Source organism: Rhinolophus hipposideros (assembly GCF_964194185.1).
Source record: "Rhinolophus hipposideros genome assembly, chromosome: 18".
Taxonomy (NCBI): domain Eukaryota; kingdom Metazoa; phylum Chordata; class Mammalia; order Chiroptera; family Rhinolophidae; genus Rhinolophus; species Rhinolophus hipposideros.
In genome coordinates, this window is record NC_138064.1 from 45,730,930 (window position 1) to 45,743,137 (window position 12,208).

At 40.8% G+C, this 12,208-nt stretch overlaps 1 protein-coding gene across 4 annotated transcripts in view; it reads left to right on the plus strand.

Annotated features, from left to right (window-relative positions):
- The window catches only part of MAGI2 (membrane associated guanylate kinase, WW and PDZ domain containing 2), a 1,330,546-nt gene that overhangs the window by 1,188,599 nt on the left and 129,739 nt on the right, over positions 1 to 12,208 (plus strand). For all 4 annotated transcript variants that reach the window (XM_081079965.1, XM_081079966.1, XM_081079968.1 and 1 more), the window contains 2 exons: positions 5,129 to 5,321; positions 11,894 to 12,142. In XM_081079965.1, the coding sequence (XP_080936091.1) occupies positions 5,129 to 5,321; positions 11,894 to 12,142 (442 nt within the window). The remainder of the gene's footprint in view (positions 1 to 5,128; positions 5,322 to 11,893; positions 12,143 to 12,208) is intronic.

Consider the following 12,208-nt stretch of genomic DNA (forward strand, 5'->3'; position numbering starts at 1 on the left):
AGGCTGCAAGTTACAATTCTGACAGTTAAGCCATAAAGTAGAATCCTAAATCTCCCTCAAGCAAGCAAAGCCAGAAAATAATGTCTTGAAGACTAGACAATTGCACCTCAGAAAAACCACGTCAGAAAGAGTGAGTCTACTGTAAAGATCTCCCATAAGCCTTTCCTTCCTGCTTCCTTCCACTGTAAGTCGGGAGGTAATATACAAACAAAACAAGCTAGCCCCCTGTAATTGCTGACAGGCTACAAAGGGAGAGGTACAGGAGAGGACTTGGTCCCCAACCACAGGAGGTCTCATAAATTACGTCAAATGGGTTTCTGCCTCCATGTACACGAAACGGTATTGACATCTCAGGGTGCACATTAAACACGACAACACGGCTTACGGCAAATAATGAACAGCAGGACTCCAGCTCAAACAAAGCATATGGGCATTTTTCCTGCAAGAGGAAATGCTTTTCACAGTTAAATAACAATAGAAATAGAAAGAAATGAAAAAATGCCAGAAAGGAACAAAAATGAGATTTCCAGCTGTGAGCTGAAAAGAGATGGGGAAGGCATCAAGATGGAAAGACTTGGGAAACACAGCCATGGACAAAGGCCTGTGTGGAGAAAAACTGTTGGAAGAAAGACAGTGATGATAGACATACTCCTTGGCGCGGGAGTCTGGTGCAAACTTGTGGGGGAGTTTTAGAAGGCAAGAGCCTGAAACCTGCTTGCAGCATTGGCAAGTTGTCCCAATCTATAATTATTGCAAATCAGATCTACTGGGGCTGCACTAACATTAGGCAGTGAAGGAAAGAAGTAAAGGAATTAAAAGGCTTGCAAAGGTGGCTTTCATTTTGTTTGTTTATTACTTGTTTTTGTTTTCTTTTTTTGTGTTAGTTTTTTCCCCCTGGCTTACTGGAATATCAGCCCCTTGAATGTGAATTGCTGTTATTTTATATCAAATACTCTGCTTTGTTCCGTGCCCTCACAGCCTATAAGATAAAGTGAAGTCGTGGAGTTGTTTTTGATCTTTTGTCTTTTGGAGAAGGCCGTTAGAAAGATAAGGCCATGGGTGAGTTGTTCATTTGCCGGGGGTTGCCAGAGAGCGCTTCCTTCAGGGCCAAAGCAATAGAGGCAGGATAAAGACCTCCTCCAAGAGCAGTAAGAAAGCTGATGCGTGGGACTAAAAGGTCCACAAAGGCTGAAGAAACCAGTGAGGCCGGGTGAGGGGGGCGGGGGGGGTGAGGCCAGTGTTGGCTGGGAAGACTCACTGGCCAGTATGGCCAGGGATCAGCAAGACCAGGAGGAAAACGTAGCCTGATGGGGCAGGGAGCCCAGAGCATATGCTCACGGTAGTCCCCTCCCCTCAGCAGACCTGGAGAACGACCATTGAGATGGGGCAGGGAGCTCAAGCCAGGCACCAGAACGAGAGTCCTTCAGTAAATTTGAACATGACCAGTGAGACCACAGACCCCGTGACCGTTAGACCAAGTGGGAATACTCAGGATCTTGCTACTCAGAGTGTTAGAACTACAGACCAGCAGCGTCCACCGTCTCCTAGGAGCTTGGTAAACATGCAGAATCTCAGGTCCCACCCTAGATCTGCAGAATCAAGATTTGCGGGGGTAGGTCCAGAATTCTGTTTAAACAAAGTCAGCGGCTGATTCACATGCACCCTAAAGTCTGAGAACCACTGACGTAAGGGATCAGATATCCTGAAGCATGTTTTCAAGAGCTTAAATGAACATGAGAAACCAGTGTGACTTATAGTTCAAGAAGGAATCCTAGATTTATCTAGTCCCTGCACTTTGGTGACAGACAGGAAATGTGGTGAGTGTACAAAGCATATTCGAATAAAGAAAGAAGTTGTGGATTATTTTCCTGAGGAGAGAGACACATAGAACTAGCTCGGTGTTAGCAGTGAAATATAATGCATAAAGGGGCAAACAGGCCAAAAGCTAAGGAACAACAGCAACATGAGAGCTTGCAGCAGTGACAGTGGGCACAGTGAGCCTCTACCCAGCCAAGGCAGCAGCTCCTGATGGATGGAGCAAACGTAGCTAATACATACATGTAACTAATACGTATATTAGTATATGTACATACATGTAACTAATACATATATTAGGCACCTCTAATACATATATTAGGCACCTGCTCCAGTTTATCACACTCAGCTCAATTTAATAGCTATGGCAACCTGTGTTTGAAACAAGGTAGAGGATGAATTTTATAATGTAATTACATAATATATATGCACATAATAACTATATAATACTGTATAATAATTATATATACTGTATGATATATCATATAGTAATAATTATATCATATGCTATATAATTGTATCATATATTATATAATCATATATAATAATTTATATTGAAGAATTATATTGAATATACAGTTTATTTAGATATTCAACTGAAGTAGCCATTGAATATAGTTTATTAAAAAGAAATATATAAGATTTGATAAAGCAAACTAAAATCTGAAGAGTAAACTTCAAGTTTTTAAAAATGTATGATGAACTTCAGTATTTGCTCAGATGTCAACTTCTCACTGAGACCTGCTCTAACCAACTCTGACATCACCTCGGCCACATGCCTGACACCCACTTGCCACCCCACCTTGCTCTATTTTTCCCATAGTGCATGCCTGTTAGCATACAATGTGATTTACACATTTATTACATTTATTATTGTCTGACCTTGAGAATGGAAGCTCTATAAGTCAGGGATTTTTGTTTATTGTTCACTGATGGATTTCTGGCACCTAGAAGTATCCCTGGGCTCAATGAATACTTGCTGAATAGATGAATTAATTAGGGAGGGGAATATTTCATATCATATATAGCAATATAGCAAAAAAACAGATGTTTTACTGGGATTTTTCTTATAATGGATATTAAACTAGTAGCACAGAAGATAACTTCAAGGGTCCCTGTATCTGTGTATCTTTCCTGTTTTTCTTTAGCAAGAGAGGAACAGGAATTTTCCAATGTGAAATTCTATTTTTACAACTTTTGTAGAGGGCCCAGTTGCAGCTGTGGCTCTCTCAGTTGTAACCTGTTACTTTGGTTCACTTTGATCAATTAGAATCAGAAATGTAGCCTAAAGTTGTTGATAATTAACCATCCAAGAAGTTCACAGAGAATATTTTTCTCTATAACCGTCTATAAACTCCTCCACTAAAGCATACAGGAAATCTAAAGGTTGAAGCATTTTCTGGGGGCTAACCCAGCTAACAGCAGCTTTTCATGGGACAGTGGAGAAACATAAACATTCATTTTAACTGGCTTTTGCACAAAGCACTTAGCAAATCTTTGAAGTACTCCTTAGTGGGTTGAGACTTTTGAAGAATAGATTGGAACATCCTCAGAAAGAAACTCATAAATTCAGGTTGGCATGACAATGAGGGAAAATGGATGCTGTCCAAAGCATGCCCGACAGCTGCACTGCAGCAAATGGGCATGGAGGGCTGCAGGGAAAGAACCATACTGTACAGCCAGTCTAAGGCAGGAGATGTGAGCCCTGTCACGTGCTAGCAATAATGAATCACACATCAGAGGACAAATACTCAGCACAGAAGCAAATCTATTCCCCACCTCACTCCACCCTCTAGAAATAGGGGAAAACTGCTATAGTGATAGGGAATTTTCATTCCTCTGAAGAAAAAGAGCTATTATTCAGTAGACCAAGACTGTGAAGTCCTCAGGAAAAAAGGAAGCTCTTTAGACTATAACTTTGCAAATGCTTGAGAAGTCCTGGGCATTTAGGTCTGGTTACCATATTGTCAGGCCACACCGAGTGGTGTGAACAAGTATGAAGAAATCGTCCTGCTGCCAGGCCTGAGGACATGCAAACCTACAGATCACAATGCAGCAACTCTGCAAATTAGCTGGAACCCACAGATCTGGGATCTGAAAGAAATTTTTGAACCTTAAAGAAATCAATCTGTAAGCAAGGGGTCATTTTATAAACATGTAAAATAAAACCTAGAATATAGGCTCTGTATTATTGTTAGCTAATGGCAACTAGTGTGTTTAGATGTTGTGTGGCTAAGCCACATGGCAAAAGAACAAGGGTGTCTATTGTCCATGAGTTAGAAAAATTGTTTATAGGTTAAACAGCAAAATTAAAATTTTAAGTACTGTGGTCTTTGATAAAGAAAAGAAGCTTTACTGATGGACACTGAATTGAGTGTTTCTAATGGGAAATGGGAAACCTTATGTTATACCTTTCATCACAGTTCCTTGTTCAGGGAATTATAACAGTACACATATTTCCCACATGTATACATGCTCATTTCCTTCTATGGTGCCCACCTACACAGCAAAAGCATTTCAGTGGACAGGCAGAACTGGGAATGTCCTTAGTGCAGAGGATGGTACGCTAAGGAAGTATTAAAGGAATGAAGCTAAAATCTAGAGATTTGACTGAGATTTTTTAATTAAGTCAACTAGCCAGGAAAAGCCTACCATGAATTTTGCTTTGTTTTATTTTCTCCTTACGTTAAGCTATTCAAAGCAAAGCAAAGCAAAACAAAACAAAACCTACAGGCAAACAAACCAAAAACAAAAAAACACTAGGAACCTTTTTCAGAGTTGAGTAATGTGCAGCAGCTACTTTCCCCTGACATTTTTCAAGCCCTCACTATATGCCATAAGCAAAGTTAAATGGCTCACATACATTATTTCACTCAATTCTCCCAATACCTCTATAAACTGAGGCTCACAGAGGTTAAGCCTTGCCCAGGGCTAGACAAATAAGAAGTGAAGCCAGGGTTCAACCCCCAACTTGTTTCAGTTCAGAGTCCATGTGTTGTGGCCAATATGTAGCATTAGATTATTTGGGTTTAGAATTTTCTTAAGGGTGGTAATATATGAGCCAGGTAGCAAGTGTCCCCCAAACTTTATGACCATCAGCAGTGAGTTCCAAACTTATTCTCTAGAAGGAGATAGCAACCTAGGAGAGGAGGAAGGGCGTCCCTTCAGCCTCTTATTTTTCATTTTTGAAGTACATGCTCATGTTTGGGGAAAGAGGTAAACTGTGAGAATAACATCTCCCACTAAATTTATATATGTATATATATATAAAGTTTGAAATGCATATGTCCTTTCCTTCTCACTGCTTTTCTAGATTTTGATTGGAGCGGTCATTGCCATGGGCTCAGCTGACAGAGATGGTCGCCTACACCCAGGAGACGAGCTTGTCTATGTGGATGGGATCCCAGTGGCTGGCAAGACCCACCGCTATGTCATCGATCTTATGCACCACGCAGCCCGGAACGGGCAGGTCAACCTCACGGTGCGAAGAAAGGTGGTTTGTGGAGGTATGTAACGCGAGCCAGCAGCAAGGTTGGAGCTTGGGTGATGAGATGCTTTCGTGAGACATGCCAAAGACACTTGAAACAAAATTTTAAATTAGTTTCTATATTATATGAGGAAAAAAACTAACCCAGATATTCCAAATGTAACTGATTTTGAAAGTGGGGATTTTCACCCCACTAGTAGAATTACAAGCAGTCTTCATGGCCTGCCTTGTCAATGTAGTCATTAAATTTTCTACAAAGCCTGGGGCTGATTTGAGATGTGTATGCTCTTTGCTGTTTGGTAGATGCTAGTTATAATAATGTACATATACATTATGGTATTAAAAAATTGGCTTTTGAAAATATTCCTCATCATGTTTACAAACTAAGAACACATTTTGATGCCATAATAAGGCAACAAGGATGGAAAATTAGTTTCCACTGTAGCGCTTGATAAAAGGTAACAGTAAAACTATTACCCTAATTTAGAGAGATAGAGCTGTACATCACTCTGAGGAAACACAATTCACCTAACTCCAAACTTAGGAAACAGATAAATTAGAAGTAATTATTCCCTTTGTATCCATTTCCCCAACTTCATAAAAGAATCCAACAAAGACATACTTTTAAAAATCAGCCCTCATAGTCATAATAGGATTCAATTTCTCTCTTTACCATCTCAATCCCTCAAAAAAGACTTAGATTTTAAGGAACATGTCTGCTACAAGCATCACACTACTTTTTATAGTCTGAGCACTCGGTGACATTAAGAATACAGTCCCAAACCTCACTCTGTGACTCACCAACGATGTCCTGCTGCTACTATCTGCCCCAGTGGCCTCTCTTTCCTCAGCCCCTGACTGCCCCAAATACAGAATGATGAATGTTAGAATTAGGAGAGACCTGGGCAGCTTCAGCTCCCTCGTGTTACAGATGAGGAAACTGAGGCCCAGAGTTACCGTAGCTTGCCCAGTAGTCTGCGGTGACCCAGTGATGATGCAGAGACTTATCTCCCGGGCCAGTGCTCATTTTTTAGTCCGTTTAGCCCTCCTCCTCACTCTGCCACCATCCCCACTCCTGGGGAATTCAAAGACCAACCTTTAGCAAATGTCGTCCCCAAACGTGGGGTGTCCTTCCTATGTGTTATTATCATACTGTATTTGAATCAGAAAAGGAGACCGCTTGCTAAGCATAGCCTATCAATGACTCGAGAGGATACGGTTTATTAGTCAAACAAAAAATGTTTTTCCTGTCAAGTCTTCTAGAGACTAGACTTGGAACAAGGGCAGCCATTTAAAAGGGCAAGTCAGAAGAATTGTCAGCCCTCACCAACAGAGATGGCTATATATCATGTATCATATGGAGGTTTTGCTAAGAGGTGCCATTCATCTTAAGAAATTCTTGGCATACCACTTGACCCAAAGAAATGAAACACCTTGAATTATGCCTTATCCTTGGGCGAGATGCCAGAAGGAAGATAGTGTTTTCTTGGTTAACATTTAACTGTCTCTCTCCCTACAGAGTGATTTTCAATAAAAAGTTTGCTGTGCTATGTGTTCTGTAACCCTAAGATAAATTAAAAAGATACCTGATTTACAAGGAACTACACTACAAAGTGCCAAACAAATGCATCCACATAATCTCACGCTCCCCTTGCCACCAGCTGATTATTGCAAATTACGTTTTGTTCTAATCAACCCAAGCTATTGGAGTGTAGGCCAACTGCTGCAAAAATGTATTCTTGCAATTTGTAGATCATGTGACTTCCGTGAAGGTGCTCTTTGCTGCAGTTCTTACCGACTCGGCTCATGTAGGCGTTCAAGTGCATTTCAAGTGCATTTAATTTTTGAAAATGTTCTGCTGCAGACTGCCCCTGCTCACCAGGAATGTCTCCAGGTTAATTCAACCCACTATTCCTTGAAAGCTTCACAGCATTGAAAATGATTAAGTTCAGCAAGATACTTTGATAGTAAAGTAAATGCCTAGAAATAGGATAAAACAGATTTCTAAAAAGGCATAGGAAGACATCCTTTTCTCCTAGTGGCCACTTCTCCAACAGTGAGAAGGGATAACTACAAATGGATGTGACAGCAGAGATGCCTTTTCAAAGGTTGTTGTTATCATTATTATTATGCTTTCCTAAGCAAAGGCAGTGGGAGGTGCAAGCCTGGCTTAGGATGAGGTGGTTAAAAGCCGAAGGGAAGTGAGCAATCAGCTGTGAAGAGAACAGAAGATGAGCGAGAAAGGGGCAGCGGTGCCACCTTCCTGCACAAAGGAGCGATGTTATGGAGAAAGAGCTGGGAAGACGGGCAGTCACGGAGATCATACCTGTCAGCCTTATGCTTGCTCGGCTTGTTCAAATGTCCCTCCCACCTAGGAAGGCATTGAGCACTGGCTTCCTGGTTGATGCTCAAAAAATAACACACAAAAAAACCCGCATGCATTATGAGAGATACAGACCTATTAGTGACATTGGGCAAAAACTAAAATAACACCAAAACCTGCTCCAAAGATTAAAATATACAAAAAGATTACACACTGAAGATAGAAAGGCAATATTTTCAATTAGGCAGTGGCAAGCTAGATACTCAAAAATAAGAAATTGTGGAGTAAAGGAAGAAAATACCTAATAGTGCATCCAATTTAACGATAATTTTATCACAGATCTTGTACCTAAAACTAGTTTTGAGAGATATCTTATCCATGCCACCAGCTCCGATATTTAATTGTGTGTTTTTTGCCCAAGGATAGTAGAAGAGTGCCTTTACTTATTGCACTGAAAGTATAAATATTTATACGTTTAGTAGCTCAGTTTTGAGATGTTCAACCTAATGACACATTTTGAATACATTCTATTTACCTGGGAGAAGGGTGTCTCTGAGGAACTTCCTACAGTATAAATCTAGAACTCAGGTGAAAGTTGTATGACTTAATCAGAACACATTAGAGTCCGTCTTGAAGCTATCAGCATCTTTTCTCTAAGAGGACGTCTAATTCCTGGCCTAACGCCGAGAAAGGGAAGGTTTTCTTGGCAGCTAGGTGAAAAGTTTAGCCCGTGTTTTGGGAGCCAGTGGATTGCCTGGTCCTGGTTACTATACTTTTTGTCAATTCTAAATGCATTCCGTCATTCTTTGTCTATAAGCATGTCACCCATTTAAATAAGTTGTCTGCCTTGATGAGAATTAACCAGGAGTGTACAAACTCACATGCCAGCAGGCGGGCCAGCCCCTGACACTGGCAGGGCCACAGGCTGTGAGCTGCTCCTGTACCCCCTTCAGGCACCCTGACGCTGCACGTGCATGTCGACACTCCAGCCGGCATGTCGGAGCGCTGTCCAGGCACACACTCCACTGCCTCAGCTGTATTTCAGGACAAGACAAGTGCATCCTCAGTGCTGTCATCCTTGGGGACAGGCCTAAGAAGAGGCCCAGGCACACCCTGGAAGCAGGCAAGGTCTGTTTGGTGACAGAATCCTAGAGTCCTGGTCCCCAGCGTGTGACTAGAAGGGCTCCAGTTGAACAAGTCCCTTTGACCCTGCATACTCCTCACTCTACAGGTAAATGAGTAAGTCAGGAATTTGCAAGAGACATTGGGAATGGTTGGAACTGTGGTGGTCTGTAAACTGCATACCCAGTCAAGGAAGCAGCCAGTGCCCAGCTCCAGCTGATCATTACCAAATATTTCAAGAGAAACTGGAATCCATATTTCAGTAAAATCTCCCCCATTTAAAACCACTGACAATTAATTTTAGCAATTATTGAACAAAGTATGGGCCAACACTGTGCAGGAATAATAGATGAGTCTGTTGGCCGGGAGCAGCCCCTGACCAGTAGTTGACTGTTCTAGTCAAAACCATCTCACCTGTGGGGCGTTGTCAATGAGTCCTGTTCCCAAAGAGAGACCCTCTCCCAGTCAACACAGTGATGATTGTGAGTATGACGTGGAGGGGGAAAACGGAAGCTGAACCTGAAAATTATCTGACGAGTAGATGCTAAGTGAATTCTGTACACCCATTTATTTGCGTGTAAGCCAAAGGCATGAGTCAGGGATGCTGGAAATTAGTAAATGGGAAAAAAAATGCACATGGTATTTAGTCACTTTGTGACATTTTACTATTTTATTCTAAAACAGTGATGTTCATGTCCTACACCAGGAAGGTTGCTGGAGGGAGGATGGTCTCAGTTGGACCTAGGGCCAGCTGAGTAGATAAATGATGTCGAGTCAATGCAGTCCCTCGAAGTCCGAAGTCCGTCCTCAGAAGTCATTTCAACTCCCTATTTTTCAATGTGCTCATGCTGTTAAGGACAAAGACCTTTGTTCTCGAGGTTGAAAGAGAAGTCCAAAGCAATAGGAAAGTATCCTGATAATGTGTCTGACTCTCTGCCTCATCCAGAACCACTCACATTGGCTTAGTTATGATTCTTTCTCCCTCTAGGACCTGTGGCGCAGCCACTCCCAGCCATTTATTGCAAAGACAGATAATTTTTCTTTGTTGCTGCTTTACTGACAACCCCCTCAACCCCCTAAAATATGACAACCAGAAAATAAGATCTCTCTTGTCACTGCCTATGACATTTAGTTACTGATTTGGTCCAGTAACTCGGGGAGATTTTCAATTTAGTGTTGCAGCATAATAATTGTTTGTTTTTCTTCTCCCTGACTATCTCTAATCACTTTATTTCCAACTCGCAGAAGGACTGATAAAGGACATGTGCTTCACCAAGACAATAACAGCTTGTCTTTGGATGATGTTTTTGAGCAGAGAGGGTACATTTTACAGGCAGTTCTAATTCTGGTAAAAAAGAGGAGAAGTCTTTGACACTGACATTTTGTTCTTTTATGACCTTAGTACATTTCTTGCAAATGAAAAGCGTCCATTTGTTTTCCTTTATTAAAACCTGATTAATTAAATCTAGAAATAATCGAATTTACCAAATGATAAGCAGCAGCCTGGATCTATTCATTCAGTAATTACAAACAAGGAATGAATATTTTTTTGTAAGGTCATTTTCAATCTGGATATATGAATAAATGCAGTTCCTTTTCCTTTAGGTATCAGTGTAAAAGAACTTCTCTTGTAATCTGTGTTCTTTCTTCCTGACTTTTTCATTTCAGAGTAGAATTGCAGCTTATAAAGTTAAGAGCCTTCACTGGAACTTTTGCTAATTATTTTTAACTTGTTATATGAGACAGTTTCCAGATTTCTCATCTTCTAGTAGACCATATCCAGAGACCCAAAAAGGAATTATTAATTGTGATGCTTTTCCATCTTACTATTCCTCTGTTCCGTAAAAATCTTTTGAATACACTAATTAAATTGTAAGATGGAGCTGAAACGGTCTTATTTCCAATTACAGTAGTCTAGGTGCCCACTTCAGTTCTTTGAATCAAAATACAAAAACCTACCGTGTTTCTCCAAAAATAAGACCTCACTGGACCATCAGCTCTAATGCGTCTTTTGGAGCAAAATTTAGTATAAGACCCAGTCTTATTTTACTATAATGTAAGACCCAGTATAATATAATATAATATAATATAATATAATATAATATAATATAATGTAATGTAATATAAAATAATATAATACTGGGTCTTATATTAATTTTTGCTCCAAAAGATGCATTAGAATTGATGGTCTGGTTAGGTTATTTTCAGGGAAACACGGTAAGTATTAAATTAAAATGACAAAAGTCTTTCTGGATAACACACCAACTTTTATTTCAAAAACTAGCATGTCTTGGCTGCCAAATATCTAACACTTTTCCCTGTAAATATGCCTGCTTTCTTGTGGAAATAGTGGTTTGGTGTATCTGGTTGATAATGGAGTATATTTTGTAATAATACAGAATGCAAATGAGCAAGGTCTCCAATACCTCCTTTAATGATTCAAAATTCATCATTCCTTAGACTGATATCAGTGTTAGATTTGATCCTAGAGTGAGCAAACTACTTTAAGAAGGGTGTTACCTACCAACACTCCCAGGCTCTTTAGTAAAATTATAATAAGTCACTTTGTGGGGATATCCCTGGGGTATTAGTCCCTGTACAAGACTTCTATAGCAGCATTTCTCAAAGTGTGGCCTTGAAATCTCATCCAGATTCCTGTGCCCAGTCTTCCCTATATCTACTGAAAAAAACTTCCCATGGGTGAACCCTAAAGATGAGTTAAAGAACTCTTATAAGTTCTTTAAATAATTCTTATGTATAGTACAGTTTGAGATTCTGTCCACTTATTTTATGATCCCTTTTGATCAATTATCATTATGCAACCAGCAAACTTGATATCTAAAACTAGATATCTAAAACTAGGCATTGTCTTGGGGTTTGCAGTCTTAACAAGAGGAAAATACACACCAATAAGAGCATAGAGGAAGTTGATGAGGGGTTTTACCTGTATTTGCTATGAAGGAGGGAAGGGGGTGAAGCCCTGGGGCATCCATAGCTAGGATTGTAGCCCTGCATATGTTCTGCTCATCTGGGGGAATATAAGCCAGTCAACCAGTCTTGTAACAATGCTGGTGCCTCGTATACAGGAGGCACTCGGCAAGACCCTCACTAATTAATCGAGTGCCTGTGTATGATGTGGTTTCTAGGGGAGCCCTGCCCAGAGAATGGGAGGAGTCCAGGCTCAGTATCAACCCACCACAGCTCTCCACGCAGTGACTACGCCACCTACACCAACAGCAACCATGCTGCCCCCAGTAGCAGTGCCTCCCCCCCTGAAGGCTTCGCCTCCCACAGCCTGCAGACCAGTGACGTGGTCATTCATCGCAAAGAGAACGAAGGCTTTGGCTTCGTCATCATCAGCTCCCTGAACAGGCCTGAGTCTGGATCCACAATAAGTAAGTGACTGCTTCGCCTGCCTTTGAATAAGAGGTCTTGTTTTATTTGTTCTGGTGGTGGGCCTA